The following is a 19,400-nucleotide window of genomic DNA, read 5'->3' as shown; positions in this document are numbered from 1 at the left end:
CAGGGTGGCAGGTGGTGGCTGCAGGGCCAGGAAGGCAGCGAGCTTGTGAGGTGTGAGTGCTGTGCTGGGATGGGTGTGGGGCTCCCTCTTCGAGGCCTCTAGGGTGTCCACAGGCCCTCCCTTTCCCCACCCCAGGAGAGACAAAGGAGAGCAGTCCCCTGGGAAGTCTCCAGGACCAGGAAGGAACTGAAAGGGGGTTCTTTCTTAGGTGTCCAAACCTGTTCGAGACCTTTGCCAGCCTCCTCAGAACACTGCAGGCCACTCCTCCTGCCCCCAGCCTGTCAAAGCAAACTTCACACCTAGGGACACTGGCTTCCTCTCCCCACACTGCAAGGCCATCTTGTGTCCAGGTGGGGAGCCGAGTGCACAACTGAGTGTGTCTGACACAAGGCCACTTGTAATAAATACCCACATAAAAAGAGAAGCCAAAGCGGTCTGCCGAGGCAGAGGCAGGGAAAGAAGCATGCCCCCCCCACCCCCACACACACAGGCCCCCTGACTCCCCACCCCAAGCTCAGCCCTGCCCTAGGTCCAACCAAGGACCTTCCTCAGAGGAAAGTTGTGGCACGCAGCAGCCTCCACCGAGTATACACTCAGAACAGCCCACTGGGAAAAAGTGGATGTTCAGGGGGAAAGAGAGAGATGATGGCAGAGACAGAGGAGTTGGGGCAGGAGTAGCAGCCCTCCTCCCTTCTCTACAGGTCCCCAGAGCAGCAGGGAAGGAGCTTGGTTGGGCCCAGGCCCTGGATTTTTAACTTCCTCAGCAGTGTGGCTTCAGGCACCTGGAACCCAGACCAGACAGCTATTAATCCACTTCTCTGAGGCTGCGGGAGGCACTCAGGCACACCCATCCCTCGGGAGTGCACAGCACTGAGCAGAGGCCAGGGAACCAGGGATGGGGACTGACGGGTCCAGAGAAGCTCTCTCCCCAGGCGGGAGGGGGGGGAGGGGCCAAGCCCTTCCTTCCCAGTCCCCACCCACCTTCAGCCTACCCTCCTGAGGTCAGGAGCCCAGTGGCAAGGATTGGGGCGCTCAGGGAGCTTAGCAACAGCACGGGTTCAGTTGTTGATAGAGACTCCTCTTAACTAGCTTCTGCTGTGACGAGCCAGTGACCGCAGCTGGGTCGGAGAACCGTAGGCTGGCGCCCACCTGTGTGGGTGGGACTGCAGAGCAGCCACTTCTTAGGATCGGTCACGTGTACTCAGAGCAGAGCGCCCCCCCCTCCCCCACGGTACCCAGCTTCCTGGGCCAAGTTGCTTCAGTTCTGCTCCCTCTCCCCGTCCCCTCCAAAGGCCTGGGGAGAGAAGGCCGAGGCTCAGGACAGAGGACCCGGCACTCAGCCACCTCATCAGACAGCAATAGCAGCAGCAGCACAGGAAGGCAGGCAGGGTCGGGGAAGCCGGAGAACACAACACCCACTTCTCACTGGTTGCAGGGGACAAGGTGGGGAGGCGGGAACGGCACTGGAGCTGGCACCAGGCCGGATGAGTGGCACATTCACCAGAGTGTCTCATCAATTTATCAAGTCCTAGTGCAGTGGGGTAACCCCCTGCCCTGTGCCCAGCTCCCTGGGGGGGGCCCTCCCTCCCCTGGCTCAGAGTCTCTGCACCCCCTTCCCCTAGGAGGCCTGGGGGTGGGTGTGGGTGGGGCGGGCCTTGGCCTGGCTGGAATGTGTGGAGCTGGTGGGTGGGAGAGTGGGGGACAGGTCCCCCTCCCTGCCCCCACTGGGGGCCTCTGAGTGGCCTCATCCTCAAGCCAGCTTGAGTGTGCTGACCGGGAAGGAGGGCATGGTGACCATGGTCACGGGGTTGAGCACTGTCTGGCCCACCAGCTGGGGGTGGTGCACCACCTGAGCCCCCACAGCTGGCTTTGCCATGACAGTGGCTGGGGGTCCCAGCCCCGCTGTGCCATTCACTTGCTGGTGTGAGAGGGTGTGGGCAATGTGGCTCACCGCCACGGGCTGGCTCACTGCCACGGGCTGTGGATACAGGGGCAGCTGGGAGCCGAGGTGGGCCACATGGTTGAGGGTGGCAGGGTGCACTGTGATGTGGCCAATGGGGGGTGTGGCAGGTGCCAGCTGCACAGCAGGGCTGGGGGCCGAGGGGGCAATGTGGGCGATGTGCTTGCCGCCCGGCCCCTGTAGAACGTGGTTCACAGTCTGGATGACTGAGGCGTGGGTGGTGGCCGTGTGGGCGATGACCGTGGAACCTCCACCAGCTGCAGCCACCAGATGGGCTGGAGCGGGCACCAGCGTCTGGGCAGGAGCAGCCGGTGGGGGAGGAGGGGCTGGCAGAGGTGTCTTCTGCTGTGGCGGCGGCTGCTGCCCAGGCAGGTGGACAGGAGACAGGGCCACAGGCTGGGAGTGGGGGTGTGGATGGGGAGGCAGAGGTGCGGGGGCGGTGCTGGGCGGTGGCTTCGGCAGCTCCGGGTGGGGGCGATGGCTCAGTTTAGGTGGGCCCAGGCCGGCCTGATCCTCCTCCATATCCTCGTCTATGTTGTCCTCACCCTCTGTGGGGGGACACGGGGACAGGGACAGGTCAGAAAGGCTCGCGAAACAAGAGGCTGGAGTAGTAGATGCCCCTGGGGTCTGGGGGCATGGAGCTGGGGGGCAAGGGCCTGACCAGGGAGGGGCAGGTGGGGCTCACCAGAGGCCGTAGAGGTGGAGGCCTGGTCGTCCTCCGGCTGGCCAGTCTGCCGAAGCACACGGTCGATCTCCAGCACGTCCATCCACTGGCTCAGCTCATGCTTGAGCTCCGCCAGCCGCTGCTGTGTGGCGATCTTCTCCCGCGCCAGCCGCTCCATCTCATGCTCGTATTCCTTCTCCTTCCTCTTCAGAGACTGGACAACAGCCAAGAGACCGAAGGATACCCTGAGCAGAGGCCACAGGGTCCCCAGTACCGCAATCCCTTCCCACTGCCACCCTGGCCTCCAGGTCACTTAGCACCCAGGGGCAGTCTGCAGTGATGGGGCCGCGGGGGACCACACCCACTGCTGGTCCATGGCTTTGTCCTGTGAGGCCCTGCATCCTGGGGACTGTGGGCTCTCCAGCAGGCACCATTGAAAAAAAGCACAGATCCAGGCCAGCCCCACTCTAGGATGAAGGCCTTCCCCCACCCCCACATCAACTGTGTCCTGAGGGGCTTCATGGCCTCTGGCTCTATCCACCCTCCTGGCAGCCACTTGCCTCCATTCTGCAGAGGACAGAAGGGGTAACAGACTTCTCCGTGACGCTCAAGGCCCCGCCACCACTCATACCATGCTGTCAGTCACCATGCCACAGGCTACCCTCCTTGGAACTCATTCCCCAAAGAACCCCAAACAATCCTGCCCTTTGCTCCACAGCATCATTCACTAGTCTTAACTTCAATGTCCCTGAGGATGCCTCTCAGACTTTGTGGCATGGCCTCCAACCCCCTGAATTTCTTCTCGACCTGCCTCCATCTCATCCCCAGCAGCTGTTGGCTCTGCCCTCTGCTCTGACCTGGGCTACTCTCCGTGGCACCTACCTGTGCTGCCTCTCAACCACACTCTCCATTTTCACCCTGCCCACAGCCCTCCAGATTCCCCAGGCTGCTGAATGATCGATCCCTAAGCCCTGGAACGTGCCCCTCCTTCCACACCTGTAGCTGAGCTGCACTGACCAAGGCGAAATGGCTCAATGGCACCTCTGACATGGAGCACCACTGGAGACACTTCTGTCCTTCACCACAGGTTCCACATTGCTCCTGCCCCCATGACACTGATGCCACCCACCTCACTAAGAACACCAACAGGGAGTTCCCTTGTCCACAGAGCCATCCCTGCCTCAACTCCTCCAGGCCCACAGCCTCTTAGGTTCACCACTCATGTTGGTGCTGGATGCCATGCCTCCCAGACTGTGGCACTGCTCCCCTATCAGAAGTGTCTGGAGGGGCATGTGGGTGGCTCAGTCGGTTGAGCGTCCAACTCTTAATGTCAGCTCAGGTCAGGATCCCAGGGTCGTGGGATCAACCGCTCAGCACAGAGCTGGCTCAACATCCTCTCTCTCCCTCCGCCTCTCCCCCCCAGTTGGCATATGTACTTTCTCTCTCAAAAAAAAAAAAAAAAAAAAGTGTTTTATATCCCCAAAAGGCCAGCTTGTGTCCTATGCCTCAGCTCCTATCCTCCATGACCTCCTGAAGCTGACACTTTATTAAAACTGACTCCTCTAAGTCTTGGAGACCTCCCTGTTGCCAGTTTCTCTTTGGCCCAGACATGTCACGAGTGCTGGGTCCACCAAACATGGACACTTTTGCCCTGCTGCATCCTGAGTCTCTTAACCTGAACTATTCCTGAGCTCCTGGCTTCTAAGGCTGGCCGGTTACGGCCAGGTACAGAACCCACCGACTCTTCCTACACCAAACTATCCAGCTTGTCTTAGTTTTCCTCTCTGAACCCGGTCTCACACACAGATGGTCCCTTCTCATCCCTCTACATCATATGTGCTTGTGCTCCGAGACCACATCCGATTCCCACCACCCATCCCATCTCATGCCCTGACCAGTGCATCTTCTTGACCTTGAGCCCTTCTTGGCACCGCACAACACTCTTGAGCATTTAATAAGACTGTCAGGTAGTACTTAATCAGACACTAGCTCATATTATCCCTAAAAGCTTCGTATTTTGTCCTTCCACCTCCATGCACACTGTTCCTTGTCCAACGCTGTGAGTGAAGGCAAGGACTGTTTTATTATCAGCTTTATCCCCTGACCCAACCAGTGTCCAGGACAGAATTATGCACATCTTAGCTCCAGGGGAAGGATCTGTGAGGATGTGAGCATGTTGGTTCCCACCTCTATCCTGTCTCTCTGCTGTATCACAGAATCACAGTCACATTAGACATAAGTTTCCCCTGACTCTATTTCTACAAGCAGTTTTATAGCAGCCTTCCTGACTGTTCACTTGTCCCTCTTGGGCATGGCAATGTCTTCAGGTTCGCCCACTAAACTAGGCCCAACTTCCCTACGCTTCCTCGTGCAGCCCCAAACTCCTGTGTTTCTGACCTCACCAGTAAGAAATGCCTCAAACCATTAGTACCTGCCAACACATAACCCAGACACAACCATGCAATGTTCTGGCCTGAAACCTGGTAGTTTTACAATTCTGCTAGCAGTCCCAGGCCACACACAGCCTTCTCTATCCTGGTTTTGAGATTTAACCTGTTTCCCTCTATATTTCTGCCAGAAAGATCCCTCCCTCACACACACACACACACACACCTGGCTTCTCACCTGGCTCTACCCTGAGAGGCCAGTGCTGGACATGACATCAGATGAGGCCATATCAATGATGGGGCCTGTGGTGAGTCAGCTCTCACTTGAACCTGGCTGCTGGGGGCTGGAAGTGGTGTCCTGAACTCTACCTACCAGCAGGAAGAGTAGATTTCTGACTTAGGGAGAAACTCAGAGGCCAAAACCTCTTTTTCTTACCCAGCTCAGTTATCCACAGGCCTAGAGGCCCCCGAAAAGTTTCTCCAGGGTCCAGCTTTTGTCCACATTGCTTCATTTTAAACATATTTCCTAAAACTGCTTGGATGCATAGTTTGGTACCTGCCTATTCCTCTTCCTGTTTTTGTCCACCTCACTGTGGCTTTCTTAAAATCTTCCACGCCACTCTGAGTCTGGCTGGGAGCTACAGCCTTCCCCCCTCAGCAAACAACCAATGCTTTCAGTCCACACACCTTATTGGTCTCTCTACTATTCCATTTTGACTCCTATCTAGTGCCCTGCTGCCCCCCCCCCCCCAGCCCCTGGCCCATCTCTACTCTCCACGTGGTAACCCCCACGGCCACCTTTAAGTTCCAAAACTGAATCCTGCTCCCTCTTGCTGGAGAAATTTCAGCCTGAGCTGGGCTTTCTGCCCTCTGCTTTGCCCAGGTCACCCTGGAACCTTCAGGTCTCAGTTCAGATGCCCCTTCCTCAGCAACAACCTCCAGCACTCCTCAAAACAGATCCTCTGATCCCTGTCCCTATTACATTCTCATGGCACAGTATTTATAATCTGCCACCAAGACCAAACCGATGAAGACAGACCCACGCTTATTTCTTTGCTCCCTGCTTCATCCTCAGAATCAGACACAGAGCTGTCCAAAGTACCTGAGTGAATAAATGAATGAGATTGAGGATTGAGATAGCCTTGTAACTTTTGTTTCTGCTTCCATTACCAGCCCCAGGACAAATTTCTCTTATGAACAGCCTGGGTACACCTCACACCTCGCTGCCTCCTCAGCCCAGGCTCATGTCTGCTGGTTCTACTAAGTCTCTATTTCTGATTTATTTTCAAATCCAGATATCATTGCAAGCAAGGCTTTCCTAAGTATGTGTCTATAAAGTGGAATGTGCCATCCTATTCTTTCTACTTCTCAAGAATTATTAAGTTGGTGTTTATAGAGGACCAATCTGAACATTCCTATGATAAAGATGCTACTATTTCTTCCCATTTAGCAAAATGGCAGTACAAAAGAAACTGAGAGTCATAGAAAACGTCACAGCATTTGGACAAGGATTTGCTTCCAGGACACATAATTGCCTATGACTGAAGGACCGGGAACATTCTCAAGCCCAAGTTCTGCAAAAATATGTCAGAAGTAGGCCTTCTGGAGACCCTCCGAAGCCCACCCCCTCGGGCCTCTCCTCTTTCTAAGCCAGTCAGGCCAACAGCGAGGCCCCGCCCCTCCCAGAGCACGCGCGCACCCACGCGGACCCGGCCTTGCAGCGTCACTCCCTGCCGGCTGCACCCTCCCCTCGGAGCACGGAAGCCCCGCCCCCACCCCGTTTCCACCAATCTTCGAGCCCGACCCCTCCCCTCCAGGGTGCCGGGAAGCGGCCTGGAGGCGCGCCAGCCCCTCCCCCTCACCCGCAGGGCGGGCGGAAGGGCGCGCGTTCGCGGGAGCTTGGGAGGGAGCAGACTGCTGGGAGCAGTCGCGAAGCAGCGCCTCCGCCCCCTGAACAAGTCAGGCTCCGGTTACCTCAGGGCTGTGACCCCGCAGTACTGGCCGGGGGAGGGGTGGCGCCCGGCCCCGGCTCAAAGCTCGGTCAGATCCTCTTTGCTACCCTTCCCACAGGAACCTTAATGCTGCCCGACCCCCCAGCTGTCGAAGCGCGCCGATAGGGGGACCGCAAGCTGCCCCCGCCCCCGCCAGGCAGGGAGCCCTAAGTCCCTCCCACTCCCCAACGGCTCCATTCGGACTCCGTCTCCGCGGCAGCCGAGCGTGGCCGCGCGCCCCACCCCCACAGCCTCCTTTCCGGCACGCGGAACCCTCGGCCGGTTTCCAAGGAAACCGAAACACGGGGCCGTCATGGCAACTGTCTTATCTGGCGGGCGCCCCCCACCCCGTACTGCAGAGGGAAGCCAATGTCCAAAGAGGGGAGGTCCACACAGACAGGAGGGCCCCTTGAAAAGGGGTTTTTAAAATCCCAGGCATGAGGAGAGCCTAATTTTTGAAGGTTCGGCGACCCGAGGACTGGTTACTCAGACATTTCCACAGCCTCCAGGATTAACCCCCAAAATTGAGTCGTGGCACCTCAATGCGCTCACTAGAAGGCTCTTAACCCTTTGGGGGTAAAACGGGGTGGGGCCTCACCGGCGCGCCGCCGCGTGCAAGGAGCCACGCCCAGGGGACTCCCCACCCCATCACGAGCGACAGATTCTCGGGCCAAATCCGGGTTCCCGCCCAGGCACTGCGGGCGGGCTGGAGGCGCCGGGGCGGCTCCACGCCCTTCTCACCCGAGGGGGCACTAAGAGCGCCAGGCTGGAACGCGGGCCCGGGCACCGGATCTGAAAACCGAGCTGCGGAAGCGGCGCAGATGGCGGGGCTCCGCGGGGCGGCCGAACGGGAAAAGGGGGGGGCGGAGAAGGGAACGCCGCGGCCGCCCTGCCCCGCGCACGCGCGCCCGTCCTCCCGCCCCCTCGCGGGCGGGGAGCCCCGCTGACGTCAGCCGGGCCATGTGCTCAGCGCCCGCGTGGAGGCGGGCGGGGGAGCGGGAGAGGGAGCGAGGGCGGGGCGGGGCCGCGGCGAGGGGAAGAGGGCGGGAGGAGTGAGGAGGAAGGTGGCGCAGAGGCCGCCGCCCGCCGTCCTCTCCGCCGCGCTTCCCTCCCCCGTACCTGGATGTACCGCAGCGCCGTCCGCAGCACACTCAGATTCGACGTCTTCTTGTCGTCCACGTTGGGGATGTTACGCTTCAGGGTCTCAAAGCATTCTTTCAGATGGGCCCTCCTGGGGAGAGGGAGAGGCGCCAGTTAGCCAGCGCCTGGGGGGCCGGGGGCCAGGGCGGGGAGGGAAGGCCCCAGGAGAACAAGGGTGGGACCTGTCCCCGGAGCGGGCAGGTGGAGCCCAGAGACACACACGCACGCACACACACCTGTTCTTCTCCAATTTGTTGTGGACTTCTCTGGTTCCGATCCTGAAACCCAGACAGACAGGAGGCTTAGGGAGGAGGGCCCAATTAGGTGGCCTTCCCGCCCCCTGCCCCCACTCCCCAAATGTCACAGGCGTCTTGCCCCCCACATTCTCTGTACAAAAAGCAGCAATGGGAGATGTTCACCCTGTTCAGATGTGCTTATACTCCCTGGAGGGCACACGTATGCTCGTAATTCACAACCCATTAACCCTCCATCCTGCCCCTTCCACCTAAGAGGAGATATAAGGTCTCCTGGGGCTCAGAGAAATAGCCAGTTGACCCCAGCCCTCACCCAAGAGTTCCCCAAACCAATACTCTGTCCAAAGGCTTGGAAATGCCATCGGCCCATCCTTGAGGGGGTCAGAGGACACAGAAGCCTGAGAAAACAGAGGGCAATAGCCATTCCCCACTCCCAGGGTGGGGATAGGCACAGGCACAGGCACAGTGCAAACTGTCCAAATAAAATACCGTGCTTCTCAGATAGGGAGGTAGGACATGGCTTTGAAGGACTGGCTCAGGAGGGGGCGGGGGGGGGGGTACTTTCTCTTCCACACACAGCCCAGGATTCGGGCAGTTCTCCACCCCACCAGCCCAGACTCTGCCACACCTCACTCACCCCCCAGGCCTCTTCTTCTGTTCGCTGGATTTGACTTCTTCCGCTGGTGCCAACTTCAGGGTCCCAAGAGTGGGTGGGGGTGGCTGCTGGGGGGCCAGCTGGGGCTGGACTCCAGGGTGTGGTGCTATGGTCAGGATAGGGGTGGGGAGGGGCTGCAGAGGCTTAGGGCTGCCAGTGGGCGGAAGGGTGGTCTTGGAGTCCGGCAGCAGGGGAGCAGGGGTGGGCACCTGTGGCCTGGTGGGCAGGGGGGCAGCCTCCTTAATGCTGAGTCCAGGGGTGCTAACCAGGGCTGGCTGGCGGGGCGCCAGGGGCAGAGGCTGGGCTGCAGGAGGCAGTGGTGGGGGTGGGGGCAGAGGTTGAGGAGAGTTGGTCACTACTGGAATAGGAATGACAGTCAGTGGGGTGGGGGTGGCAAGTGGGGGTGGGGGTGCTGGCGGGGGTGCCGGAGGGGACAGAGGTAGGGGTGGTGCTTCAATGCGGGGCTCCTCCACGGGCAGGGCATGGGCCAGCCTGGCCAGGCTGCTGGCCTTCTTCTGCTCCTGCTCCCTCTCCCGCTCCAAGCGAAGCCGCTCCTGCTCCTCTACGCAGAGAGAACACAAGGGGTTTTCTCAGTGGGCCAGCAGTCCTGGGTCCCAGCTTCTGAAGTCTCCCAACCATAACACATCCTCTGACCCTGTCCCAGTTAGTGCTCAGTGACACCCCCGCTCAGCCTGAGACACCACAAATCCCCATCCACACCCAGACAGGCACTGGGGTTAAGTGCTGGGGACACAGCGGCGAACAATTAAAACAGACCTAGTCTCTGCGTTGGGGAGCTCAAGGCCTAGAGGCTTTGAGGGGAAGGACAAGTTACAGAGGATAACAACCCAGGGTGAGAGAGGAGAGGGGCTGTGGAAAGACAGAGCAGGGGCTGTCAGAGAGGATGCTGGAGGTCTGGCAACCTGAAAGTTCAGAGGTTAGGCTGGTGATGAGCAGGAAAGTTCAGGAACAAGGCTGAGGGGAATGGGGTGATAGATAAGGTGGGCAGAGGCCAGTCAGCAAAGACCTCACAGGCTACCAGAGAAAAATGGGGGGGCGGGAGGTAGGTGGATCATAGCTTCTGGGGAAGGCCTTCGAAAGTATTTACCAAGTACTTTCCAGAGGGCAGGCGGCACCTCCACTTCACAGATGAAATAAATTAGCTCAGAGAGGCAAAGTGATTTGTTGAGGACCACACAGCAAGTCACAGGTATTACTGAAACTACACCCAGCCAGGAATCCAGACACCCGGTGTATACCTATACTTGCTGTGTCAGCATCTGCTCACTAGGTGTCTGTACACACACACACCTGTGGATCCTCACAAGAGTCCACACCACAGGCAGGGCAGGGACATCAGCTTCAGTTCACACATGAGGAAATCAGACCCAGGACTCCCAGGCCAGGTCCCAGTGTCTGATTTCCTCAGAGACCACACAAAACAAATTCGGTCCTTCTCTGCCCTTTGTGGTGCTAGAACTCATCGTTCCCACATCCCTCTTGTCCCCACCACCAGCGGGACAACCAGGAAGCAAAGAGGCAGGCGGGAAAGAAGGGCAGCCTCGCACCGGTCAGTTCAGCATCTCTGCTGAAAGACCTGCTGCCAGGTGAGGCCTGCTCAGGAGCTGGCTGAGAACACCTTCCTGATCCAGAAGCACTTCTCCATCTCCACCCAGCCCCATGCTCTCTGGCCCCCACCATTCAGGTTCCCTGGCTACAAGGCTGGGCAGGATCTCTGGGGAGCAGCTGTAGCCCCCAGGCCAGGGAGCAGGCTGGTCCACCAGCCCTCCTGCCCATCCCGGATTGGCCACACTGCTGACTGACTGAGCTGACAGCAGTAGCGGGCAGACACGCCCCAAACACACCACCCCACGGTGGGTGGGGTTGGGGGGGGGGGGGACAAGGTTGGCTAAGAGCCCCTTGTGGAGGAGGGCATCAACCCCACACTGGCCTTTGGGGCTCAGGGCCCCAGAAAACCTGAGGCCTCAGGGCCCTTTGGCCAACCAACAATTTGAGTGTGAGCCAGGCCTGCTCCAGGCCCCTCCCTCCCGCAGGGGAGAAGAGGGGAAGGAGGAAGCAGAGAGTGTTGTGAGAGGGGAAGCACTCGGCGGTTTCCCAGCAGCACGGGGCCTCTTCCGTATCTCCCCTGCCCTTCTGGAAGGGGAGCTGCCAGGCCGGTGTGGGCCTGCTCCAATGAGGGGAGGCATTGGTCTCCCAGGCCTTTCCAAAGGCCCTGGTTAATATTACAGCTCCGGGGAAAGCCAGCTCTCTGCTCTCCAGCTTCCCAGAGACATCACTGGCAAAGAGTTCCACCTACCACCTACCCAGTCCACCCCCCACCCATCCCCAAGGCAAGGCCCTGGAGGTCAGGGCCCAACACAGCCCACCTTCATTCCTTTGAGCCAGGGCCCAAACTTTCACAGGTGTGGGGGTCGGTGTTCCATTCTCCCATTAGCAGTGGGACAGAGGGGACCCCAAAGCCCCAAAGACAGGTGTCCTGGGAACTCAGCCTGAAAGTAAAACTCATTGCCCATATTTTAAAGTAACTCCACACAGCTGGTCCAGGAGATGGCAACCTCCTTCTCACCTACCCTCTCTTCCAGAGCCAGGCAGGTACCAGGAAGGACCCAGGTGAATGGTCAAGCTCTATCACACCTGGATTGGCATGAGAAATCTTGACTGGTGGTGAAGAAGAGGGGGTGTCCCAAGCCAGATCCAGCCCACCAAAGCTTCCTGCCTCCTCCCCACCAGCAGCAACCCTCCTCCTATGCCCTGGGGAGGGGGAAACCCAGTGGGGACAGCAAAGTGGCAGTCACTCAAGGGCCTCCCTCAAGAACAATACAGGTTTAGACTCTTTAAAATAATGCACCTATGCAGCACTCCCAAACATGCATGCACTCTGACACCCTCCCTGGGCTCTGCCCAGAGGCTGGCCCCAGGGAAGTTAGCCTGACCGTTCTGGGGTGATTCAGGGGCCACAGCAGGCTCAGGGCTGGGACCTGAGGAATCTACACTAGGTAGCCCCCATTGTTCAGGAGTCCTCCCCTTCTTCATGCTAATAGGGAGCTAAATACATAAGGCAGCCCCCCCCTCCCCTCCCAGGGTGTAAGTAGGTCAGGTAGAAGAGGCTCCCATTTGAGCTACCTCCATGAATGCTGGAAATGACCAGACCCCCTCCCCCACCACCTGACCACCAGGATGGCCTCTCTTTCCTCTCACACACACATGTGCACACACATCCTCAGGTTCATCACGTGAGCAATCTGGCTGGTCTAGGTCAGGAAACCCACCCTTGAGATTGAACCAGGGCATGGACAACAAGATCCCTGTTCAGAGCTGCTCATCAGGTACATACCCAGGAAAGCAGTTCTGGTCAGCAGGTCCACACACCACCCCTTTTCTCCCATTTTTCCCACCCCAAGTCAGAGGACAGAACCTCAAGGAGCAGAAAAAAAATAGGAATTTGAGATTAACCGCTGTGGCCAGGTCTAGCCATCTGTATGTGAGCTTTTGGAGTAGATGTGGCTTTGCACCATCCATCCCCTAAGACCTCCTGCCACGCGAAGAAGGACCTGTGACTGGTCAGTTAAACTAGGCCTGTATTTAGCTCCCTGCCCTCAGTTCTCACCACGTGGGGGAGGGGCGCTCTCTCGCGCGCGCGCCCGCGCTGTCTGTCTCTCTCTCTCTCTCATCACTGTCCTTCTTACAGCCAGCTCTGACCTTATTATTTGGGAAAGGGTGGAAGAGAAGAGGGCACAGGGTCTTCTCCCCTTCCCCAGAAGGCCAATCAGCCTGAAGGTAAAACGAAGGTGATGTGAGTGTTCCCTTGGGGCAACAGCAGGGTCAACCCTGTTCACCTCTAGCACAGTGCCTGATGCGCGGCAAGGACACAATAGGTACTCCTGAATTTCACTGTGTTGATGGTGGCGGCAGGTGACTCAAGTCTCTCCAATTCTTGTGCACGCTGCCCTCCCCTCCACGCCCCGTCGCTGGGCTTGAAAGCAGGACATTCTCGGCCACCACCAGTACTGTCAGGGCCTGGCCCTGCTCAGGACCCCGAAAGCAAGGGGGAGGGGCACGTGGGCTGATGTCCTGGCCCATCAATTCCGCAAAATCCAAGCATGTCAGTCTCACATATCTCGAGTGGCTCCTGACCTTGAGAGGCCTGTCGGCCGGGTTGGCCGGGCGGACCCGCTGCTCCCCCGCCCCTGGCCCGCTGCTGCTCCCCCCACCCCACCCCCTCCGCCGCTGCCGCGGCACAAGCTAGCTGCAGGGCGCGCGCGCACACAACACACACTACTACCTCCTGCATGACTCATCATTGAAGCAACAATAGGCAGAGAGAAAGGAAAGGAGGGCGAAGCACTCTCTCTACCACAACCAACTCGGCAGAAGGGTTGGGGAGGGGAGGTGGAGGGGACAGGAGTCCCCGGATACTGCACACACACCGATCCGGGTCCGAGGCCCTCGCAATGGTCCGGAAAACGGAGGTGTTTACCTCCAACCCCTATTCCTGACCCTGAAGCCTGGGACCACCGACAGGGCGGGTGGGACGGAAAGCATCTGAAATCTTCCTTTCCTGTCGAGGGAACGTCAAAGTTTGCCCCTTCTCAAGCCTGGTTCACTCCACAATGTGGCCAGGGGTATTGTCAGGAGGTCCTGGTGAGAACGTTCCCCCAAACGTCAGTGGGAATATGTGAGCTCTAAATGTCCTGTCGCCTTGCAAGTCTGAGGGTTTCCCTTGCCCCAGGATCAAAAACAGGAGGTTAGGGCGAGAATGGACAGGTGAGCTCGGCGGCTCCTCCTTCCAGCGCACAGGCTCTCCCGGGGAGGTGCCCGGCGGCCGCAGCCAGGGCCCAACCCGGCGCAAGGCCACTCGCCAGCCCCGCCCAGGCCCCGCCCCCGGCCCAGCGCGAGGCAGCCGGGAGGGGCCGGGCCGCTCCGTCCCCAGCGGGAGTGTCCCCCGTGCACGTGGTCGGAGGCGGGGCCTGTCCACGTCACCACCCGGTGTAACCAACGGGCTTGGAACGCAGGCACACGCAACATTCCAGCCGAGAGCGGGTTTGGAACGCGCAGACACGCCACATTCCACACCGGCTAAAGTGGGGCGCAGCAAGGGGGGCCCGGGGACTGCCCCCAGCGACCTGCAGGCCTTTTCGCAGACACCCAATCAGCCCGGCTCTCACCCAAATCCCAGAAGCGCGACCCAGCCCAGCTCTGGGAGGCGGGGTCAGGCGGGGCTGGCCAGGATCATAAGACACGCGATGTCATTTCATTCTGCAAAGGCCGCCTCCGCCCCAAGCGGCGCGTAGATCGTCCAGGAGCGCCCCCCGCACCCTTCCCACAGGGCCAGGGAAGCCGGGGAGCCGCTCGGCGTAGAGTAATTCCCACCCCCCACTCCGTTACACACACGCCCACTCGTGTGCACTATACACTCGCCCGTGTACACGTCCGTTCATCCGCTCTCCTCGAGGCTCACATCACAATCCCCTCTGCACACACGCACGCACACGCGGGTCTGCCACCCCCACGCAACACCATTCCGCACCCCACCCCCCACCGGCTCACACATCCTCAGCTCTACCGAGGGCGCCCCTGGCCCACGCGAAAGAAGCCCCCACGAAAGGTGCACACCGGGTGGCAGGCAGCTGAGGTGGCGCCCACAGGAGCCGGGTCCCTCACTGAATGTTAATGTATTCATTAATTAATTTTACTGCCCCCAACACTCCTCTCCAGGCGGCGGCTCTTGTGCGAACCTTGCGCTGCCCGGCTTCGCGGGCCGCTCGGGAGGGGGCCGTGTCCGCGGTTTCGCGTGGGCTCGGAGACCAGGGTCGCTCGTCTCCCCTTCCCCGGTGCCCCAGGGGCCCAACCCGGCCGCTCACCACGTGCTCTCTGTTGTTGCTGCGCTTGCCATTCCAGGAAGCGGGCCGCCTCCAGTAGCGTCTCTATGCTCATCGCGCCGAGAGCTGCCGGGGGCGCGCCGGGGCCGAGACTGCGGCCCGCGAGCCGGGCACAGGTCAGGCTGGCGGGCAGGCAGGAGGGAGGGATCACCTCCGGGGGGCGACAGGGCTGGGCGGCGCAGCGCACTCCGCAGGGAAGAACGGGAGAGCACGGAGACAAAAATTAATGTTTCCCAAAATATTTGCAAAATATAATTTGCAAATTTTAAAAATTTTGATGCAAAAAAACAAAAGGCAGCACTGCCTCCCTCCTTCCCCTCCCTCTCTTCTTCCCTTCAGATGCCTCCCGCCCCGCGGCCCCCGGGAGTCCCGCCGACAAGAAAAGGCTTTGCAACAAGATGGCGAGGAGGCACCGACACACACAACAAGGGAAGGAGCCGCGCTGCCCCCGGCCGCCGCCCCCGCTACTACACCGGGGCCGCAGCCAAAGCCCGGACCGGAGCCCCCGCCCGCAGGGCCGCGGCGTCTCAGGAAGGGAGGGGCGGGGTCCCGAGCGAGCTGGCCCCGCCCACTACAGACGGCGCGCGCACACGTGGCCGGGGTGGGGGTGGGAGAATCTCCAGCCTCGTTCGCGCCCTGCATTTCCGCTTTCTCGCCTCGCCCCGCCCCGATGGCAAGCCACAAGTTGAGCAAGGGCTGCGTGTTGCGGTCTTTCACAACGAAATTTGTCCTGCTGGAGGAAAGGAAGGGTGGAGAATTTAAGACTTAAGTTAGCTCAAATAAGGATATTCCAGGTCAGGGAAACCTTAGGATGGTACAGACTGGCCTGACCCCAGGGTCTCCGCTCCCTACCCACACGTGACCTAATTCCTGCAACCATCCGGCTGTCGCAATTCCCCCGGGATCCGCCCGTGGGCGGAGCTGACGGCAGGACTCTGCCAGAGAACAGCCGGAGGGAGCGGAGTGGCGATCCGGTTCCGCGTTTTGTCTCCGTTCCTCCCCCCGCAGTGCGTTCGCATCCTATTAGGCGACGTCACCGGGCCGCGGGCCAATGGGCGGGCAGGACAACACGGCATGGAGCAGCTCCACATGGACACCCCGCGCCGCCAGCCTTCCGTTTAAAGGGCCAGTGTCTAACACGGTCACATTCGTGGGTGCGGATGGGTCCACTGTAAGAACGGAGGGTGGGACGCCGAGAGGGAAATTCCGCAGTTGTGCCCTCGCCGACCCTTTACTTTTCACCACCTTCCCTTTAAAACCAAGTCTCTCTCTTTTCTTCCCCTAAATTCTTGTCTTTGTCCACGCGTGTCGAACTGTGCCACCCACAGGCCACCCCTTTGAACTGGGGCCGGGGCGGGGGCAGTTAAGGCAAGGCGTCCACAGCCCAGACTAAGGGGGCGTGGCTCAAATCGGGAACAACAACGTGGAGGGCGGAAGCCTGGCCCTGCCAGCCGCTGGGCTAGTGAGACCGCTGGCGGGGCTCGGGGTCCGGACGCAACGCCCGGCCTCGACCGAGCTCACCCAGAGGGCGGGACCCCCGGCTGGCGCTTGCTGCCGCCTCTTCTAACGCTCCGGTTTGGAGGAGCCTCCGGGTACAATCAGAAAGTTAGACCTTTGTCAATTTACCCCAAACCTCTCATTTTGCAGATAAGGAAACTGAGGCCCAGAGATGAGAAAGGACTTGTCGAAAGTCACTCACTATTCACCCCCCATAGGGAGGAGCATTTATCCCTGACCCCGTGGACGACTCTTTTGTGAAGGCAGTTCTGGGGCAGGGTACCGAATTCGAAAAAAATCATGGAGGAATATCAAACTGCCCGCATGGGAAGTGGTCTGCCCACTTAATATATGGTAATCGGGGCCTCCAAAATCTTCACCTGAAACCCTGCTGTTCTGCTTCTTTGGTTCGGGCCACACAAACCCCAATGGTACAGTTGGTAGCAATACAAAGCCCGGCTGAAGGCACTTTTGCAGCACCCTGGACCATGTACAGCTCTGCTGCTCCAATGCCTCAAAGCCAGCAGTCCTACGGCCCCCAGGTCCTAGTCTCAGATTCCTTTCTTTGCTACCGGTTCGAACAGAGGGGGGCAATGTCATTTGGTTTCAGGATCCTGCAGCCTGGGCTTCGCCATTATACAGAACCACAAAGCAAACCTTAATGAGGACGGCTGAGTGGCAGACCACCCTGCCAATTCATCTCGTCCCATCCCATCCCATCCCCACTGTGCCCTTAGAGGGTTATGTTCCTATTTTTAGGTCTAAAAAAGGCCCCAAATTTGTACAGAAAGCCGGCAGGGGCATAATGCATACTAAGAAAATCTGCACAGATCCTGGAAATCAAGAACCAACAGAAGGAAGGGGGGGTGTTTGCCAACAGCAGTCTACATAAGGGCTCTGATCTTTACGCAGTGTCTGTAGCTGAGCATAGAGGCCATCACACACTTCAGGTGTCACTAGCTTTGCTTATGATGGAGCTGGAAAGGAAGGTAGTGGGGAAGGGGTGGGGACAACTCAGCCCAGTTGTCCGTCCGCCCGGAGATGAATGCTTGAATGCCCTTTTCCTGGGAGGGTGAGATCTGTGTGGGTCCTGACATTGCTTCCTTTCAGGTGTCTGCCACCTGCTACTAGTGTGGTTGGGCCTGGCTCACTTGTACAACCAAAGAAAATGGTAAGTTTAAAGGCAATACATAGGGGCACCTGGGTGGCTCAGTCAGTTAAATGTCCAAAGGCTCAGGTCATGATCATGAGTTAGAGCCCAGCATTGGGCTCTGTGTTGACAGCTTACAACCTGGAGCCTGCTTCAGATTCTGTGTCTGTCTCTCTGCCTGCCCCCGCCCCCACCACGCTTGCACTCTGTCTCTCAAATAAATAAGACATTAAAAAAAAAAAAAAAGACAATACATGTGTGTGATGGGGTGGGGTGCTAAACAATATATATAATACACATAATAGTGACCTAAAATAATGTTGACCAACTTCTTGTTTTGTTTGGGGTCAGCACTACCATTCTGTCCAAGATGCTCAGAGAGCTCCATCCAGCTGTACCTTCCGCCTTTCTCAGGTGCTCATAGCACTCATGTAGCCCTGAAGTCTCTTGTAGAGGCTGAAGTCCAACTTTTGACTTTTCTTGTCAGGAACGAGCTCTATCCCATGAAAGCAGCACCCTTTTGAAAAGGAACATACTGAAGACGCCTTTTCCTTCAGGGGTGGGAGAGAAGTGGGGTGAACAGAGTCAAATGCCGGCCTCTCCCTTGCCCCCAATATCCCATCTGCTCCAGAGCTTAGTGGAGATGCTTGCTATTTAAAACAAACAGCCTTACTGGCTTCACATGATCATCTGTTTATTTGGGTCATGTGGGGACAGCAGCCAGGGGATGTTAGGCAAAAGCAAGGGTTTAAGAAAGGAGGCTTTTTCTGAGCCTGCTGTTGCCTACAGGAGCCTGAAAATGGCTAAACAGAATTTCTCATCAGCCAGGGTTTCCCCAGTTGGGGAATGGACAGTTGGGGGAGATAACCTACAAGCAGGGTATAAAAGAAGAGGGGAATGGATAGAAGAGCCATTTAACATTTTAGCCCCAGCTTCCTGCTCCAAAGGGATGGAACTGGGGTAAAAGCTGGCAACTGTATTCATTCAAAGGAAAGAGAAAAGTTTTCTGATGTTTCACCAGAAAGGTGAGCACTCTGTGGCAATGATCCAAAGCCCAGCCATTTCCAAAAAGTTGCTCAAGTTTTTTTTAATGGCTTCTAGGTGCTTAGTACCTTTGGAGCAGGACACTTGGGCCACCCATCATTGTGTACTTTTAGCTTTTTTTTTTTTTTTTAAGTTCATTCATTTATTTTGAGAGAGGGACAGAGGGAGGGAGAGCAAGGTGGGGAGGGGCAGAGAGAAAGGAAGAGAGAGAATCCCAAGCAGGCTCCGTGCTGCCAGCACAGAGCCCGATGCAGGGCTTGAACTCACGAACCGTGAGATCATGACCTGAGCCAAAATCAAGAGTTGGATGCTTAACCAACTGAACCACCCAGGTACCCCAATCATTGTGTACCTTTAAACGACTTCTGTTTTCAGCCTTCCTCCTCAAATCTTGTGCATCCCGATGCCCAATTTAAATCCCTCCATTTTTTAATATGCTGAGATAGAGACATTCCTTTGATGAGGCTATCTTCCACCCACACCGCCCCCACCCCAACAAAGCATTACATACATATGCAACCCTAAGAGCTATGAAAATCAGTCTCCTGACCCCTACGATGCATACATAATAACGGCAAAAGCAAAGCCAAAGTACAGGTATTTACATTAGATCCCGGAAGATGTCCTAATTGTTCAGGCCCAACTTCTCAAATTTTGCAAGTGGTTTTAGGAAGTTTTTCACATATCACAATTAAAACAAGACCAAAGGGAGAAAGTCAGGATGAAGAGTAAGACACTCAGGGACACAGCAGACAACA

The 19,400-nt window shown here is 57.9% G+C and overlaps 1 protein-coding gene across 1 annotated transcript; it reads right to left on the bottom strand.

Moving 5' to 3' along the window:
- Positions 1-936: 936 nt before the first annotated feature.
- On the bottom strand, positions 937-15,457 carry MNT (MAX network transcriptional repressor). Its single transcript, XM_027034671.2, has 6 exons — positions 14,934-15,457; positions 9,034-9,613; positions 8,379-8,420; positions 8,122-8,233; positions 2,646-2,838; positions 937-2,508 (listed from the first exon to the last, which is right to left on the bottom strand). Exons 1-6 carry the CDS (start codon positions 15,004-15,006, stop codon positions 1,751-1,753), a joined length of 1,758 nt encoding a protein of 585 aa, XP_026890472.1. The 5' UTR covers positions 15,007-15,457; the 3' UTR covers positions 937-1,750.
- Positions 15,458-19,400: the final 3,943 nt, after the last annotated feature.

This window comes from Acinonyx jubatus, chromosome E1 (genome assembly GCF_027475565.1).
Source record: "Acinonyx jubatus isolate Ajub_Pintada_27869175 chromosome E1, VMU_Ajub_asm_v1.0, whole genome shotgun sequence".
NCBI classification, from domain to species: Eukaryota; Metazoa; Chordata; class Mammalia; order Carnivora; family Felidae; genus Acinonyx; species Acinonyx jubatus.
The sequence above is the reverse complement of the archived record's forward strand: the minus strand, read 5'-3'. Positions and strand labels throughout refer to the sequence as shown.

Excerpts from the sequence above, each read along its gene's own strand:
- MNT (XM_027034671.2), bottom strand. The coding sequence starts at position 15,006 with ATGAGCATAGAGACGCTACTGGAGGCGGCCCGCTTCCTGGAATGGCAA. Across the intron at positions 9,614-14,933 it reads GCAACAACAGAGAGCACGTG|AGGAGCAGGAGCGGCTTCGC; the intron begins GTGAGCGGCCGG and ends CTCTCTGCGTAG. Across the intron at positions 8,234-8,378 it reads AACAAATTGGAGAAGAACAG|GAGGGCCCATCTGAAAGAAT; the intron begins GTGTGTGTGCGT and ends CCCTCTCCCCAG.